This window comes from Pelmatolapia mariae, linkage group LG5, assembly GCF_036321145.2.
Source record: "Pelmatolapia mariae isolate MD_Pm_ZW linkage group LG5, Pm_UMD_F_2, whole genome shotgun sequence".
NCBI classification, from domain to species: Eukaryota; Metazoa; Chordata; class Actinopteri; order Cichliformes; family Cichlidae; genus Pelmatolapia; species Pelmatolapia mariae.
The window spans coordinates 16,800,343-16,819,032 of record NC_086231.1 but is presented as its reverse complement, the minus strand read 5'-3'; the positions used below and the strand labels follow the sequence as shown (position 1 = coordinate 16,819,032).

Sequence of the window (18,690 nt, the reverse complement as noted above, 5' to 3'; positions counted from 1 at the left end):
CTCCCATGCCCCTTTGCAATGACCTTATATGCAACAAATAAAGGATAATTTTGTTTGATTTGGAGTTTTTGCAAGAGTGAAACCTCTGAAAGACTCGCAAGACTTGAGAGAAACCACACATGCGCGTAGCCTCGCAGCTGCCTGAGAGCAGCTGAAACTGTGGCCTAGCTCACGGTTGTCTTGAGTTACAGTTTAGCAGACATGTCCTGTTTTCTTAGGAATGGCCTTAACCAGTCAAGACATGAAGGTTGACGGCTCACCAATGAGAAAGCAGGGGGACTAAGTCCTCGTCTGGCGTGCTAAATGATGAGTATGATTCAAGGACAGATGGTGGGAGGACAGCGTCTCCTTCGAGTAACTTTGTCTTTAGAGTAGACGAGGCATAATTTGCTGGAAAACGATGTGGTTGCATAAAGCTTGAGAACGGGACCGACTGCTTTCACAGCCCCGTTTTCGCAGGACTGTTTTCAGTGCTGCAGTACGACTCAGAGATTTGCTGTCTGAGGAAAGGCCATGCAGATTACATACTTACATACATCATGCCCTCCGCTGAGGCCTGTGCCTGCCTGCAACACTAATCCCTAGCTTGCCTCCCCTTTAGCGGCTACATTAGGGCCACAGAGCGCCTGCGTCCTTCCAACTCAGCCCACCAAGCGAGAGAGAGAGACAGACTTTTACGTAATGCTCTGTTTGGTGCATTTGTTCCGAACCTGCTGCTGCTTTAAAGCAGAGCTCCTGCAGGTTAACCCAGCTGCTGCCTTTCCCACTTGCCATGGCTCCAGTCCACAAAAAGGCTGAACCCGTGCAGCACCTGAGGCTCGTCGGGAGCCCGCGAGACTACTTCCCCGCACATATCTTCTGCAGCTTATGTCACATGTTCGCCCTGATTAATCCCAGCATGTGCCTTCATTCATGGTCAGTGCGATCATTTGGCCTCTGCTTTAAAGCTGTCCCAGGCAGGGTTTTGCAGGAAAGCTGGGCGAGGGGGGAAAACCCTGGCGCTGAAATGGGTATTTTGTGGAGTTCTGTTTGTTGAGTCAGAGCTTATGGGCTCTACTGTTATGTGGTTGCCATGGAGAAAAACACAGGCTCTTGTGCAATAAAATCATCCAGGAAAAGACATTTCCAAGAATTTTTTAGAGTGAAGAAACAGACGGCAAATCGCAGAATTCATGAGGTGCTGCGGTCCACCACCCAGCCCCTTCAGTCCTCCATTTTAGAGCGCTCATATTCATTTTATGGAAGCGGCTCGGCTAGAGCCCTCTCACCTAATTATTTCTGTAAGCAGATATGTTTTCCTATGAATGGAGGAGGGACACAAAACCAGTGTTTAAGGATGGAATGTGTGATCTTAGGAACGGATGTTGTGGGTGTTTTATCCCCTATTTCCCTTACAGACAATTCCTCTAACAAGTGGAAACAAGTGAAATGCTATTTGATCTCTGTCAAATATTACTGTATACACACACTCACTGTGAGGTCGTCGTACATTTGAGCCAGATTGTTAGTCTGCCAGCGAGAGGAGAACATTTTCAGACGCCGTAACTCGTAATATTGTTTTGAAAATAGGTTGACAGTTAATTAGTTGAACAAGTAGAAAACTTAGTGGCTTTCTTGTTTTGGGCGTTTTTTTTCCCCCCATCTGGAGTCGTTCTCTTCAGTTACGTCAGTGCTCCTTATTGCTCGTTAATTTGAGTTCTTTTATTATTATTTTTTTTCCCTCACCATTTCCCGTCTATTTAAATGGGCCCATTAGCACATTTCAAATCGTGCAGCTTTCTGGTTGCGTTTCTTTTGCATCTGGGAAAATGCCTACTATGCAGCGCTGCAGTCACAAATGATACAATGTTACAGGCTTGGAGGCTAAATTTCAAGTTCAAAGATAATTAAAAAGAATGCCTTTAAAATTCCCATCAGGTGTCTTTTTAATAGTGTTTCACTGTTTAAATAGAAACGCCATTGGTGGAACAAAGATTAGCTCCTCTAAGCTGGTGACCAGGAAGGCTGCATTTCAGCTAAATGACCTAGAATGGTATCTATAAATTTCAGCAGGATTTATTACTTCGCTTCAACCAATTAGCTCCTGAGCATTTTCTCAGGATGTATACTGTGTTGGTGAAATTACATCTCATGGGACCCTGGGTGAGCAGTGACCCTAACTTCACCTCGCCCTCTCACAACTTTTATGGCCTCCTCCCCCAAATCCCCTTCTGCCCCCCCACCCCCCTTCCGTCCCCTCACACCTCTTAACCTCTGGTATTCATCCCATTTTCATCTTTCCAAATAAACCTGCCACCTGCCCTCCTCTCCGCTGCCTGATCAGGGGGGCATGTGCTCATGTGGTCGTGTGGCTCGTGTTACCGTGAAGGCACGGCGCCGCAAGCCGCTCCTCAGCTGGTCAGCGAGCTGCTTTAAAATTTTGAAAAATGACCAGCCCCTCAGTGGCTCATTGGTTACACTGGCTTTTTATGATCAGCTTGTACTTTAAATTGGCTGCGGGTAACTGTGCCGTAAGTTAGTCTTTCTCAGATATTCAGTGATTTCCACAGCGAAGAGCCTGGTGAACGGTCTGAATGAAGATGAATGTATGACCGCTGCAATTATAACCCAGGCTTTGAGTCAGATCTGTGAAAACCACCAAGCTCGGGAGACCCTCAAAAGTCTTCTTAAAGATTAAATTGAACTCTTAATGATTAATTAAATATCTTCTTAAACTAAGGTAAGTTTCCTGGGCAGTTGGGCATTTCAGTAAGGAAAGGTGTTATGTTTTGTTGACTAAAAAAAAGCTGCATTATAGAAGGTAAGGATGGCAATCCAATGTTGGTTTATGAAGAACTGCAAGAGAACATCCAAGGAAGATGTGATATTATTTTGTGAAATAAATAACTACCAACCCAAGTCAGTAATGAAAACGGTGGGAAGATACCAAAGTTTAATGAGAATAGCTGATTGATTAACGGGTATGGCTGTAGTGGGAAAGGGCACTGATGGTAGTAAGAGAAACGATGTGTGCCTTTAGGCCAGAATAGCAGAGGAGAGGATGCTCGCTGGATGCTGAAAAAGAATAAACTGAAGGATAAATAATTGAAATATCTCGCATAATAAATAGCAAGTGAGGCAAAGCAGCCTGAATCGGTATGGAAACCACGTGCTTGGATTTGAAATTGGATGTTGCAAAACATGAGACTAATCTGGATGAAAGTACAAGCACATGGCACCAACTCAGATCTTTACAGATGTTATCTCCTTTCAAAATCGGACTGGAAGAGAATAAAATATACTGACAAGAAGGAACCGCTGCAAACCTGGCAACCCATTGCCATTTAATACCTCAAGATTTACTATGTATGTTTTTTTTTTCATAATTGATATTTACAGCCCTGTTGTAGTTTAATAAAATGTAGAAATGGTGACTATAAATCCCATTTGACACTTGTGTATGTAAAATTCGGACGTAATTTTCATTTTTTCCATTTAAATCCATATGTAAGCAGCGGTCCTTCAATTTGGAGGCCTTGCTCTTCCTCAACGATGCCGGGCTCCCAGGCCGCCTCCTGTGCAAACCTCACAGTCTCTGCCCTGTGAGGGAGGTGCAGTGGAGTCTTCCAGTACCAGGTACTGGGAGTGATATAATGGTCTGTGTATTTGGAGCCGTTTGTGTTTGGGTTGCGGAGAGGTTATCCGGTGACATGTTAATCGTCAATCTGCCTTCTTTGCCGTGGCATTAGTATTAATCTGCAGGATTAAAACTCAGCCAGTCAGACACTGGACTCACAGTCTTTACTGTAGAGCTTCGCTAACAGCGAGAGAGCTGTGCACACATCCCTGGGTACAGGCTGGGATGTGCTTATCGGCATTTACAGTTGGAAGACATCAGTCCTCTGATTAGATGATGTTTGTTAACACATCAGAGTGTTTTGGAAGTAACAGAGTCAGTTTTATCAGAGATTTTCACTCGTGTCTTTCATCGCTCAACAGTCACAAATCAACAGATTTTCCACTGACCCCCCCCCTCCCCCCCCCCTTTTTTTTTATTCCCACATAGTGTAAATAACTATTTTCTTCATTCAGTCTGAAAGTATTTTCATAAAGAGACAATTTAACAACTGTAAACATATAAGGGTCAGTTTATCCAGCATGGTAGGTACTTTCCAGCCAGCATAAACCATTTTGTCTTTCTTGTTTTTGACAAGAAAATGAGCACATTGAGACCCTGATGACTGAAAGATGCTCACGGCCTAACAGAGAGGCCATAATATACAGCTGAACTGCATGCAATGTACCTCTTTTATGGAGTAAAAGATATGGTATTCTGACCTCTGCTGCTCCGAGCAATTTTTAAATTGCTGGAAAGCCTCCATAAATGAAGCCTACTGATACACCTACAGATTTTTATTTTTTTTTTAGTTTCTGTATCACAAAATTAATGTCAGCACCATTCCTTGCTGTTATTAAATAAACTGTTTTTTAATTTTAGATTTGTATTTTTTTTTACATTTATAGAATGAAAATTATTGCAGTTTTTTATTAGATATTTCAAATTATTTTCAACAATTCCAGCTGTTGTGTTTAGAAATCACCTCCTTGTTCTTGTAAGACAACAAATCTGCTGTCGCTGATGTTCAACATCAGGGCTGCTCAGCTAACGCCAGATTGTCGTTAGTGTTGTCGGTAAGTAAGAGGTGTAAATGTTGGCGATATTTGCAGAAGTATTTTATCTTTGAGAATATCACTAAGCATCTTAAATGAATCGTAGTCGTGCTTCAAACTGTGACGTAAAATCGAGGTTATAGATCACTTAAAAACACAAGTGCACCACCGCCGGAGAATCAGATGAGGGTCAGTGTAATGCCAAGGGATTAAGCTTGCATGGCAATGCCGGTGCTGGCACTGCCGTACAACAGAGATCAAGTTCTGTGAAGGCACGCACACACGTCTGAAACTCGGGATACGGCTAACGCAGTGAAATTCTCTGCAACACTGGTGCATTAAATGATGTAATTAGGAAATATATTGATCTGTTTGTGGCGTTAGAATAACAGTGAAAGGGCTAGAATTTCTCCTTTTAGGTGTTGGAAGTACTTTGGAGCACATGGCTGTCTGGTAACCATTTTGGTTGGCTGGACAAAAGCTTTCTCACAGCTTTCCCATCAATTCCAGAGCACTTAGACAATCTAAATCTGGGGTGATGCTTATAAAACTGCCTGGTTGCAGCTCTTTTTTTTAAAATGACAAAGTATTTGCTTTAAGCTTTAAGTACCATTCAAGTCCACCCATATGTAGTGAGTATTGCTCATAGACTCCTTTTTATTTCTATGTGTGATGCTCTCAAAAGTTGTGTGAATATATTTGATGTTGATTTGACGCATTCTGGTTATCAAATTATTTTCCGTTTACATAGAGTGAGTCATTGCTCCTTCTCCCTCCCTCTGTCTTTCTCGTTAACCTTCATCCCCTCAGGCCTTCTGGTCCGGACTGCAGCTGCTCTTACATTATTATAAGTGTGCTAAATGTTAATAGAAGCATAAAGGCTTTGTGTCTGTGCATACGTGTGGTATGTCCCAGTGAGATCGTGGCACAGAGTGAGTGTTTCTTTGCCCGCGCTGGTTTGTAGATACTGCCTCGCGTCTTGCTTCAGATCTGGTCTGATTTCTAACTCTCTTATTCCAAGAGTACAGCAGGGGGGCTCAGACAACTATCTGCTGAATTTGGCACTATGTGTGTCTAGAAATACACCAGTCACAGAGCACGTTTCATTTCCTAAGATAACTTTGACTCACAACCATACCGAACATGCTCACGCTAATAAAATATAATCTGCAGCGCTATCTGCTTCACGTCTTTTAGTCTCGGGTTTCCATATCTGTTGAAATAACTTATGAGTGCTTCCTAGTGTGAGGTCATCCTCTGAGGGAGAGAGTGATTTGGGCACCGCTGTCAACACCGCTGTAAGAAAGGCCGGCGGGCAAGTCCCCGTTGTTATGGTTGCCATGTTTGGACCTGACTAGGAATTCACATTCAGTAGTACAGTAAGCTTTCTTTGTGTTTGCTCTCACCACCGAGATGATCTTTTCATGCGCACACAAGCAGTTCGCTTCATTCAGGAACAAGTTTTTTCATGATGAGGACCGTTAAAATGAAACTTGTCATCAAAAGATTAGAGAGTTTATTGTGCCCTAATATTTTTTCATCCGCATTTGCATGTGATGTATGATGGCATTGAAAGAGGCGAATTAAACCCAACAGAATACATGTGCAATCTTTACTATAAAAATCTCTGTCCATGCCAGATTCCTAAAACTCTTAAAAGTGATGTAGGACTTTTTCTATCAACCCGCTCCCCCTCCCCGAGTAGGACACGATACCTATCAAAGGAAGCAAAAGCACCATCCTTTTACTGCTTTTGGTTGTGCAATTGAGGTTTGAATTTTCTGAGAGATTTTCCACCCTGTGGTTGACAGAACCACCTCCTGACAGAACTGCAGTAACCAGTTCTTTTCTGCATTTTAACCCTTTATTTGACAGCAGTGGACAGCGACTGCAAAAGAGTAGAAAGATAATGACAGGGACCCTAACTGCTTGGCTATTCAAATAACCCCATAGGGAACCACTAAATGCTGAAAATGTTATTATTCTACAGCCATGGCATTGTGAAGTACGTGCAGAAATGTCAAAGCAATAAACGTGTATTTGCACTGTCAAAACAAGAAAAGATGACATTTGCATGTAAGGATGCAAGCAACATTGTCATTACACAGCAGGTCTGGATTTGCCCAATGTAGCATTGCTTAATATGCAAAATAGTACAGAGATACTTTTATCATTATTTTGTTCACATTTTTTTTTCTCTTGTGGCCACATAAAATCACATTTGCACTTATTGCAACTTCAAAGTCAAGCATTTTGCCACCAAACTGTAATCAGTACAACATCCTGTTCTATTTTCAGTGAAGTAAAACTTAAAGACTGGGTCTTAAAATATTGTTACGTTGTCAGGATTAATAAGTGAATGATAATATTGCACTGTTTTGCTCCTCTGCCATTAAGCTATATGTGTCAGGCTGTGTGCATCTGATGAGATTTTCCACCTTTAGGAACACCAGCTTGTCCTGCATCTTCCTCAGACCTCATCAAGTCTCAATCCCAAAGACAATTAGGACAATCCAATAAGCTCCGCTGTAATGCTGTCCTTATGCCTGGCCCTGCGGCTGTCTCTGTGTGGCTACGCTGCCATGGCTCAGTTCAGCCACGTAAACAAAATATTCTCAAGTAGAGACACAGTAAATTGATAAATTAAGCTAAGCTTTAGAGAGGGGAAATGAGAGCTCCCCCGGTATCTGTGTGGAATATGGGATGAAGTTTCAGGGATATTCTGGGCAGACACCAATAATACTTCCCCAGCTGTTACAGTGACCACAGGGCTTTATATAAATCAAGGGACTGTCGTACAATTTATGCAGCGAGAGCCGAATAGAGCGCTCAAGGCATCCCTGTGACCGTCCACACCAAACCATAGGGATCAGATTACCAAAACTAGTATTCCTTCACTTCCAACTAAGGCTATTACCCATGTGAGCCATGCCAGTTGGTGTGCCCTTGAGTGAGACAGCGCCCCAGTAAGCACATGTCGATCTGGGGATTACATTCAGGGGTTTAGGAGGGGAAAGGAGGCCGTAATCTGAAACTGCTGTGTCTTGTTGCTGTGCACTTTTCTTAATGCCATGCTATCATGCAGCATACGTTGGTGTTGTATGACTGGGGCCCTGTAGGAAGTTCAGCTATTTTGGTCTTACCATATGAGTGTTGCCTCATGTTTTGTTTCTTGATAATTTCATTGCAGTGTTTATTTAGTAGCACAACAGATGCTAGGGGTTTCAGTTTTACCCTTTCAGCAGATCCAACAGGCTTATTAGCTCTTAGCGTTTTGTTTTGTTGCTCAGAGATTAGATTATTCATGCCATTTTTATTCTCTTTTTTTTTTTATCTAGCCACTCTGCTTACCAGCACCCAAACACTCACTTAATCACATGATATAAATTGTTTATCGTAATTTTGTTGTATAGAGCCAGGCTAGCAGTTTTCTATTCTTCCCAGTCTTTATGCTAAGCTAAGCTAAGCTACCTAGAAACTGGCTCTAACGCTAACATATTTCACTGACAGATAAATAAGAGAAAGAGATGATAATCATCTCGTTGTGCATCATTCCTAAAGCTACAGATAACAATAATAAATCTGTTCTCACCTAATCTTTTTTTATAGACAGAGAAACATGCAAAGAAACAGGTTTTAAAAATGGCATGAGCACTTGCACTTGGACCCTTGCCACTTGCATATTATAATTTTTGGTTTAACCGCCACATCACCGGTTTAGATGATCTCGCTAAAACCCTGTGTCTGTTCAACCTGCCTGATTGGTCGTGTGTGCGTTTTTGCTAATGTTAGAAATGACAAAGTTAGAATAATGGCAACAACCAGAAATAGTTTCAAACTTCAATAGTTAGGGTCATACATTTTTACACACACTCCAATCAGCTACCTCTTCCCTCTTCATCCACCCACTTTCCTGCCTGCTACGCATCCATTCATGCTTTCATTGATCCTCTCACATCCCCCTCCATTCTCACTTCCTCCTCTGGCGTCTCTCACTAATGGCAGATGAAGCGTGCGTCGAGAAAATAGCCCTTCACAGGGGCTCTGTGGATGCAGTCCTTTTCCAGTGCTGGTATACTGCTATGGAGAAACTAAGGGATTAAACTTTAATCTCCATCATCTGCAGTATGATGCTTGCTGACGTCGACTGACCAAGTTAACCATGTTAAGATTAGGCTTTTCCCCCTCGTGCTGCACGGCAGTCCCATATCACCAGTCACTGAACAAATCTTGTTGATTACATCCATGTTCAAGTGAAAGAAACGGCTCAATCAAAATCACGCTCCAGTTGGCGTGATGTCGAGAAATCATGATTCACGCAGGTCGAGCGCTGCGCTCTTTGAACAGATATCGATATGTTTGTGTTGTGTGTGTTTGCCACGCCGGGATAAGATTGTGGGGTGGAAAAAAGAGAGGAAAAAAACCTGGAGCTTATCCTTGTATTGCCACGCCATTATGTAGCACTAATTAAAAAATAAAACATGCCTGCTCTTGCCCTTCTGCTATTAGACCCTGTTTAGCCTACAGGTTTGCTTTGAACCGCTCCCTCATTACAGCGCCTCAAAGAAATATCATACAATAGTGAGTTGAAAAGGGCAATGCTTGAATGGAGTCTGAAAGGGGAGGCTGTACTTGGCCTTCAAGTATACATTCCTTCAGCTCAGTGCTTCCTCTGTGGTCCCCCCTCTTCTGGCCCACCTCCCCCCTCCCACTCGATTCTCAGTTCCCACAGGGGACGCAGCCAAAGCAAACTCCTCAGAGGAAGTCTCCCTCTCCTTCCAGTGTGAGAGAAATGGGGATGGATGTCCTATCCGGGCCTGCGAGGCAATAGGATGTATAAGGGGGGGTGTTTTGACTCCATGACCATGCTATGTCTATGATGTGGTGATGAGTAAAGCCCGTGCGGCTGCTCTCCTGTGAGGTCAGTGTCATATTTAGCCAGTAGGTCCCTTGTGGTGTCTGGGAGTGTCTGTTTTCTGGCTCTATTATGTCTAGTGCTCGTAGCCTTCCTGGAGCTGCAAACCTCAGGGTAGAAATAGTACCAGACAGGCAGACATCCTTTGTCAGGAAAACAACAGTCACGGCAGTAATTACAGAGTCTTATTACACCAGAGCAGCAGTTCTTAGAACACCACCAGCCTTGAGTCAGGCAGGTGAGGGGTCGAGTCACCACTTCTAAACACAGTCAGGAGGTTAGTCTAGGTTAAAAGAATTACCTTACAGTAGCAAATCCAACCAGCGGGCTTGTAAATGGGTGTGTGTGTGTGTGTGTGTGTGTGCGCGCCGTGGTGACTGGTTAGACGGGTAGAGACATTTGTAAGGCAGGCAGACTCGAGGGGAGTGTCCAGACAAACATGTCATGTACACCTCATAAAGCTTACAAATGTAGGCTCAAATCAAACCGGGAAGGTCTAGAAAATGTCAGAGTCGCAGATTCCAGCCATAATTTCCTCACGTCCTCATTTAATTATTTTTATATTGCAAATTTAGTCTATTTAACACTCGAAAGGTCAACGTTCCACCAATCTACAGCGATATAAAGGGATAGAAGCGGAGATCAAAGGCTTAAACAACCTAAATGATTTACTAGAACAATTGAGAACTACTCACTTGTGACGGTAAGCAGTTTCCTAATAGGTGAAACTCTTTCCTATCAGTAATTAACCCAATTCAAACGTGGTATCTATAGTTCAGGTATGCAGTGCCAGACCTAACTTAACACCTCCACCCCTAACCGCACTGTATCACGCACACTCACTCCATACCCTCCCACATGCACATATGCGTGTCTACACCCGCAGCCACCCACTTCCCCACATGTCCCAACACCCACTCATAGCAGTGTGAGCACACACACACGCGCGCGCGTGCGCACACACACGCTCGCTCACGCAGAGTCTGGCTTCGTGCTGCAAATCTGTGAGACGTGATTCATTACCGGCTGGGCTTCCTACTAAATAAAGTTTATTGTTAATATCCATCTCCAGGTGATCACAGCAATTGGCGATTAAAGGTTGCACAACTACACCAAAGGGAGTGTTTTCTCATTGAGGATTTTGAAGGTAAACAGAGTAATCGTTTGTCTCGAATCGCACGCGCAGACAAGGAGATGGGAGTGTTTGCCATTCCTGGAGGCAGGATGTCATAGTAGTGAGCAAGAGAACAACCCGGCAGGTCTGTGCTGGCCTCTGTGCTTGCCTAGGTAAACATATCCTCTGTCTGACAAGTGCAGACCTGGTTGAGGATGTTCGCTATCACAGCACATGGATCTGCAACTTGCCACACACGCATACGACATAGATAAAGGGGGGGAAAAGCTTGTGAGATTCAGTGTTTTGTGGCACTTAACAAGGCAGATGCTTCTCCCCTCCTCAGGTTTTCAGCTCGCCCTCAAACAGCACATGACTCGGCAGCTCTGTGTTAAAGTGCAGCCGTTTTAGAACACTTCTACTCGATCGCCTGTCAGATCTGAGTGCAATTACTTTAATTTGTCTTCCTCTCTGTCTGCCTCTGTCTCTGGATTGCAATATTTCTGTGGTTCGAAGAGTCGATCTTCTCCACCTGACGGCGCCTCTCCTGCCTGGCAGGGAGCAATGTAGCCTTACTGGCTGCCAGCCAGACCAGCTTGAGTGTCTGCTAAGCTCAAAGCCCTGCTCTCACACACACGCGCACACACACAAACATGCAGACATGCCAGGCTCTGTTTCTGAACGCTTGCACAGATGCATCGTCTATCCTCCTCGCCTCTCTGAGACTTCTCTGCAATATTTTCTCATTCTGTGACCTTCTGCTCTTTTACTGTAAAACATCTCTACATGTGCTGACAAATCCACGAGTTGCTCATGAATAATGCCATTTACAGTCATACTCTGTAGCATTTTTAGAAATTGTGTGGTTTTTTTTCAGCTGTCTATGATGTGCCGTATCTCCGCCTGGATCGTGACGATTAATCGTTTACTTCCCTTTTCTCCCTTGTCAGTCTCCCAGCCCCATCCGAGCCAAGAGGTCCAAATTCGACAAATTGCAGTCAGCTGACAAAGACAGGAAACCCGATTGGCTCCAGTCACTGTCAAAGTCTGCACACAAGGTTTGTACGCTATACGTCTGCGTTACTTATGTGTAATTTGGAAGGTTAAAGATCTAAGGAGTGACTTTAAAGCATGGCCTCTCTTCATCTGGCTTCTTTAAAATAAAGAGGGGCCTTTGAATGTACTCGTCATGGCTGATTCAATGTTCTAGTGGCAGTTTTCTGAGTTTATCCAAGCTTGTTGTGTTGTGTTGCTTCAGGATCTGAAACAGGTCCAACTAAAACAGAGGCCCTCTGCTTTCCGCCCCTGGTCTCCTAAGCCAGCAGAAAAAGAGAAACCGGCCGCCAAGAATGAGGTGGAGAGGTGAGCCTTCCAAACAAAAGATGTCACAGTTTTGGTTTTAAATACAGCGTATCTGTTTAATCAAGCCTTTTTTTTTTTTTTTTTACGATTTAAATGCTTTAAGTCTGGCTGTGTTTATTATCCTCACAGGTCGTGCTCGAGGAATCAGGAGACACACAATTTGGCATTTGCCCACCTGGCCCCTGCGGTCCATCCCAAGGACAGCAACACTCCTGACAGGGGGACAGCTGCCATTTCCGTGCAGGAGCTGCATAATGGTGACGCACAGCCTACAACAAAGCCGGCCCACTCCAGCAACACCAACCGAGCCGAAGACATGGACACAGATGGAGAGATTGATGTGGATGACTGTGATGATGGTGAGTACCACCCACCATCTTTTCTGGGGGTTTTTTAAGTGTAATCACAAAAATAAACTGTAGTTGAGCTTTAGAAAAAACGTATATAGGGCACAGACTCTTCGATTCCAACTTTTATTGCACAGTAAAGGAGCAGGCTTGTTCACGGTGATTCCTGTGCAGCTGCGCCACCTGGTGTCAAGGGGGAAAAGTACAAGAGGAATAATAGCTTTCTATTCATGTAGCAAAAAATGCAAATATTTATAGCAAATAATTAAAGATGCAAAGCAAAAAGAACAAGTGAACATCAATGATCTTCTACTTTTCATAACGCCTGTCTTCTCTGTTAGTGGTTATTTGCAGCATCTCAATTTTATATTGAGTCTTTGAGAATCACAACACTAATATTGTTGGGGTTTAATCACGATCTTAATAATAGAAAACCTCTCTCTGTCCTCAGGTCCAGTGCAGTCTTCCTCCCTGGCTTCACCTCCGTCTGCCTGCACCAGTGTGTCTCAGACTCTGACTCCTCAGAGCATGGCTCGGGCTCAGGAGAGGCCTTCCTGGCTGCCAGGGACTGTTTGCCCAGAGATGGACACCATGAGACAGATGCTGTATGCTGGTCTTGACACCAAGGAGGCGCGGGAAAAACTCCTGCAGGAGATTGTCAGGATGAGAGTGAAGCAGGAGGAGAAGCTGGCAGCTGCTCTTCAAGCTAAACGCAGCCTTCAGCAGGTAACCTGTGAGACCAATCTCACCAAAACTAAATAACATTAAAGCTTCACTGGATTTCATTTTGACAACTCTGATGACTCGAATGTTTTTGCAGGAGCTGGAGTTTGTGAGAGTGGCTAAGAAAGGGCGTCTTCGCGAGGCCATCGAGGCCAAGCGCAACCTGCGAAAGGAGATCGAACGCCTTCGCGTGGACTGGGAGAGGAAGATGAGGGATGCGGAGGAGTCTTGTGGGCGGCTGAAGAGAGAGCTGGAGAGAGAGAGACAGCTGCGAGTTTGCGATAAAGGCTGTGAAGCCGAACGCCTCCGGGTCAAATACTCTACTCAGGTGAGATGCCCCCAAGATGACCAAAGCCAGCGAGAGCACTAGAAAATATTGTGCACTCGGCTGTGGTTATTGATCCCATTCCTTGGCTGCCGTTCATTTAATCTTGCTGCTTCCTGTGTTGCGCAGATCGAAGAGCTTCATGTGCAGCTGCAACAGGCAGAAGCCGATCGTGAGCAGCTGAGGCGGGAGCTGCAGCAGGAGAGAGAAGCTCGACAGAGCCTGGAAAGCGTCGTCAAAGACCTGCAAACCCAGCTGGCCCTGCAGGCCGGCGGCATCCTTCCTGGAGAATGCAAGGACACGAGCACAGAGGCGCACAGACAGACCGCACAACCCACCAATGGATCCTAAAGTTGCACATTTAAAACGAGACAGAAAGATTCAGTAAAAGGAGCATGGTTAAGGGGAAAATGAAACGAAGAGTGTTTTTGGTAGGGGGAAAAAAATTAGTCATATACATTATGATACAGTATACGTCATTATTATTATGACATTATGAATTTTATCAAATGAACTGGAAAGCAGCACGATGTCCGAGCATGTAATAGAGCGTGAAACTGCGAGAGACTTTCTTCAGCGATGGAAAAACACATCTTTCCGGTGACGTCAGAGCCTGCGGTCAGACACCCGACGCCGTGCAAGGATTTCATTTCAGTATAAGCTATTCTAAGATGTGCAAATATAGCTACATAACACTACTTGAATATGAAGGGAAGAAACACGTTGCGCCTGGTGAGCAGTTGATGAAACTCTTGTTGCCACAATATACTGGTACACACAAAGGTGTCATTGCAGACCACTGGAAACAAGAGACACGAGTTTACCACTATTTACTTTTAATATCCGCTTGCTTTTTATAACTGTGTAGAGGATGTCCTTTTTAAGAAATTCCTGCTTACGCAGCACTGTTATTCCACAAGCAACAAAAAAAAAAAAAAAAAAGGAAAAAAAGAAAAACATTCATATATAAACATGTACGCATGTAAACCAGCTTATCTACCTTTTGTATTTTATAAGCCTGAAGTATTGGAGGTTCTGTGGGCTGCCTTCAGGTCCACCACTGTTTTATTCTTAGATATTTTATGGAAGTATTACGTTTTTCTTTTTTTTTTTGTTGTTGCTGTTATCCAGTAATGTTTTTGGCAACCGAACCATGTGCTAAATAAACAATAAGTAGATGAAACTTGCCCACATTAGTCTAGTTAAATCTATAAACACTCCTAAAAGAGAGGAAGAAAAAATACTCTCAGTAGTTTCTGTTTATGCTTAAATGCGGTACTTCTGATTTTCTATGGAGTATTATAAAATAATTTATATTTTAGCGATAATTTGCTGCCTATCGATAACACACATTCATTTTTCGTCACTGGCTTTAGGGCTCTTAAATCAACAGTTGCTGTTTATATGAACAACATTTCTACATATATACAGAAGTATGGAGATATATTTTTTTACTTTAAGAAAAAGGAATTGCACTTTTTAAAGAAAGAACCTTGCATTGTGCATCGTATTCCCTGTTACATTTTTCAAATAACAAGTTAAACATGGACTTTAAATTGAAATACTTTCCCTCAGTATCCCCTGATGTAAATACAATTATAATGTAAATAAGATATCGGTATGGTATGGTTTGGTATGGTATGGTATGGTATGGTATGTTTGCTTGCTCCAGACTTAAATTGATTGATTATGAATATTATTTTTTGCTCTTACTTGAAACCAAAAATAGACTATATTTGGATTTGTAAACTGCAGTTTCTTTGTTGCTGATCCCTGAGCATCATTGCAATCACGGGGCATTCACCAGAACAGACAGACTCTTTTTATTTTAAACCACTCTTTTTATTTTGTGAACTTCTGTAGTTTTGTGGGTTTGACCCATGGACAGAATATTACCATTTCTCTGTTGATTGTTGATCTTTTTTCTAAAAAGCGCTTTGCTATTTGATGAAATATATATATATATATATATATATACATATATATATATATATATTACATTACAGACCAAAAAACTGAAAAATGGATTTTAATTCTTTGCACCTCCGGCTCCGTCATCAGGTAGAGTAGAAATGACACCTTCTCCTGGTTTAAACTTTAGGTGCTCTCATATGTTTTAGAAAAGAAAACACTTTTATGTCTTATTATTATGATACCCTCGCTCAGTATTTGTTGGGTACAGTGTAATAGCACTATCCATTTTGTTAGCTGATAATGTTGTAGTTTTGGTTTGGAACTGGGGTTTCATTCGCCTCTTGTTTCAATGTTTCCTTTTTCCTTCGGATGACTTGTATAATACCCATTAAAATCTAAATCAATCCTTCTTCTGAGAACTTTGTTTTTTCTCACCGTTAAAGTTTTGTGTGTTGTTGTGTGTGGTTTTACTTTTAGCCACTTTGGGAACCTTTGTCCATCCGTCTGCAGCGTCCACATATTTGTTCCAGACTGAAAATAAATTTACAGAGATTATTGCGTTTCCCAGAGGATGAAGATAATGACTAGAAGCCATTAGTCTTGCTCTGCTCTGTGGAAGGTTTTTTTTTTTTTTTTTTTTCAGCAAATAGCAGCAAAACTGAAGTAATTCCCATCAGCCTCACACATAAAAACTACGTGCATGTAAAAGTTTTATGGTAAAAATCTAACATTTAAAATATTAAAGTAAAGTGCTCGCTGTCACTGTTCATTCAGTACACCTGTTCAGCTCTTCATTAATACAAATATCTAATCAGCTAATCAACCTAATGCATTTCAGCATGTAGATGTGGTCAATTTGACCTGCTGATGTTAAAATGAAGCATTGGGATGGGGGAGCAAGGCAATTTAAGTGATTTTGAATGTGGCCAGACATGCTGGTCTAAGTATTTCAGAAGCTGATGAACTACTGGGATTTTCCATCCTTAACCATCTCTAGGGTTTACAGAGAATGGAAAAAGAAACAATATCCAGGGAGCAGCAGTTCTCTGGGAGAAAATGCTTTGTTGATGCCCGAGGTTAGAGGGGAATGGCCGACTGTTTCTAAGTGCTCTTGTTACAAGCAAGGTATGAAAGAGAGCATCTCTGAATGCACAGCATGTTGAAACGTGAAGCAGATGTGCTATGTCAGCAGAAGACCGCACTGGTTGCTACTCCTGTCAGCTAAAAATGGAATACTGAGGCTATAACTTAAACATCATCAGTGGAAAAATGTCGCCTGGTCTGACGAGTCCTGATTTCTGCTTCAACACTTAAATAGTGGCGTCCAAATTTGGCTGAAACAACATGAAAACATTGATCCATTTTGCCTTGTATTTAAAGGGACATGCTGCTGGGAGTGGTGTAATTGAGTAGTGTTTTCTGTGTATTACTGTAGCGGTGTTGTTGTGTATATAAATAAAATTGAATTGTTTATTTCATTAATACAAATGATGATCACATAAATCACTTTATGACCACAGTGCACTCATCCCCTGATGGCTGCTTCCAGCAGGATAACGCACTGTGTCACAAAACTCAGATCTTCTTAAACTGATTTCTTGATCATAACAGTGAGTTCACCGTACTCAAATGTCCTCCACAATCACCAGAACCTAATCTAATAGAGCCCCTTTGGGATGTGGTAGAAGGGGAGATTCATATGATGAATGTTTCCAGCACCTTGTTAAATCTGTGCAATGAAGGCAGTTTCTCAGGGAAAAAGGTGGTCCAGCTTGGAACTAGTGAGGTGTCCCTACCAAAGTGCCCACTGAACGTAGAAAAATCATAAATGCATAAAATTCCATTTAGTCCACACATGTACAACATAATCATAGAGCCTGAGAGTTACAACACTTTGTAAATATGGAGGCGCATGAGAAGACAACATCTTTCAAGAGTCCATGGGTGAAGAAGAGAATGCGTGGTTGTGAATCAAGGGGGAGACAACAGAATAAAGGATGATGGCAAAAGCATACGCTGTAGTTCTTCCCCCATTAGCGTGCTTTTTGTCCCGCTCACGTAACATGCAAATGAAAGGAGTTCTTTTGCCATACAAAGTAGAATGTAAAACCCAGTAAAATTAACACCTGAAGACTATCCACTTTGATACACCACAGCAGTACAGAAGCCATTCATTGACACAAAGCTTTTATTTTGACTCAAATGTGTTTCCCTGCAGGCGCGTTTTGGGAAATGTATCTTCCGTAGTGCAACCTTAAAAAAGGTTTCAAAAATACTCAGAAGCAATTGAGAAAACGTGAAAATGTCCACGGTTCCTTTCACAGCTTTTCTCAGTTGCTTTAGAATATTTCTCAACACAGTTTCGATGTTCCCAGAAGTGTTGATGCATTTCCCAAAGCAGCTCATGCGTTTAGCAAAACACCACAGTTCTGCTGGATGCATGAGCTTTTTCTGATGTCACTGAATGAGTTATCGCCAGGTTCCTTTGACATTGTGTAAGCATGAGTGGTCAAAATATTTAGCCATTTTCTCAGAATGAATGCCTGCTGTTCCAGACTGTCTTTCTGTGGCTGACTAACTGCTATTGTGTGGTTTCACGTTCAATTATTCTATTAACATTTTATGACAAGCGCAAATAAACTATTTTATTTGTCCTGCAAATTTTTACACTGCACAGAACATTACCATGGAGACCATCAATACCAAGAACATGTACTGTGGTAAGAAAACGGTGCTGCAACACTGAACAGCCTGTTGCTTCTGTCCCTTTGGACACCAGTTCTTACTGGTGGCCAAAAGGACACCTGATTCTCTCCCTTGCAATGCAGCAAAGCCAGAACCACAATGTGCGCCACATCCACCCTCTGCATTCTTCTGCATCTCGCCCTTGCTACACCTACACACATCCTTACATCTCTTCTTCTTCCAAGGCAGAATTGTTGCCTCCAGGAATGTTTATCTGAAGAGGCTCCTGCATGTTTATTTGTACTTTGATTTTTTTTAAAAGAAGCACAAAGATACAACCAATAACTGTAAACCTGTAGACTTTTGTATTTAAGCTTCTGAAACATTTGCAGATAGCTAGACCCTTTCTCTTGTGTACAAGTAAAAACATTGTGAAGAATTTCACATACTGGTTTGACAGCTTCACCTGCCATTCGAGAAGCGTCTGCTCTATGTCAGACTTTTGCCTCTAGGGGGAAATCACTGCACACAGTATGACGATACTTCAAGCTTCTTAAAACCTTAATGGCTCTAGTGGTAAAGCCTAACACTGTGTGTCATAAACATGATTATGAAATCTACTTTAATGTCCATATTCTGTAATAACTTTGACTCT

At 42.5% G+C, this 18,690-nt stretch overlaps 1 protein-coding gene across 1 annotated transcript in view; it reads left to right on the top strand.

Annotated features, from left to right (window-relative positions):
• Positions 1–15,759, top strand: part of skib (v-ski avian sarcoma viral oncogene homolog b) — a 30,616-nt gene extending 14,857 nt beyond the window's left edge. The window contains exons 2-7 of the mRNA XM_063473922.1: positions 11,630–11,737; positions 11,938–12,041; positions 12,171–12,400; positions 12,840–13,114; positions 13,209–13,439; positions 13,566–15,759. Of these exons, the coding sequence (XP_063329992.1) occupies positions 11,630–11,737; positions 11,938–12,041; positions 12,171–12,400; positions 12,840–13,114; positions 13,209–13,439; positions 13,566–13,787 (1,170 nt within the window). The 3' untranslated portion in view covers positions 13,788–15,759. The remainder of the gene's footprint in view (positions 1–11,629; positions 11,738–11,937; positions 12,042–12,170; positions 12,401–12,839; positions 13,115–13,208; positions 13,440–13,565) is intronic.
• Positions 15,760–18,690: the final 2,931 nt, after the last annotated feature.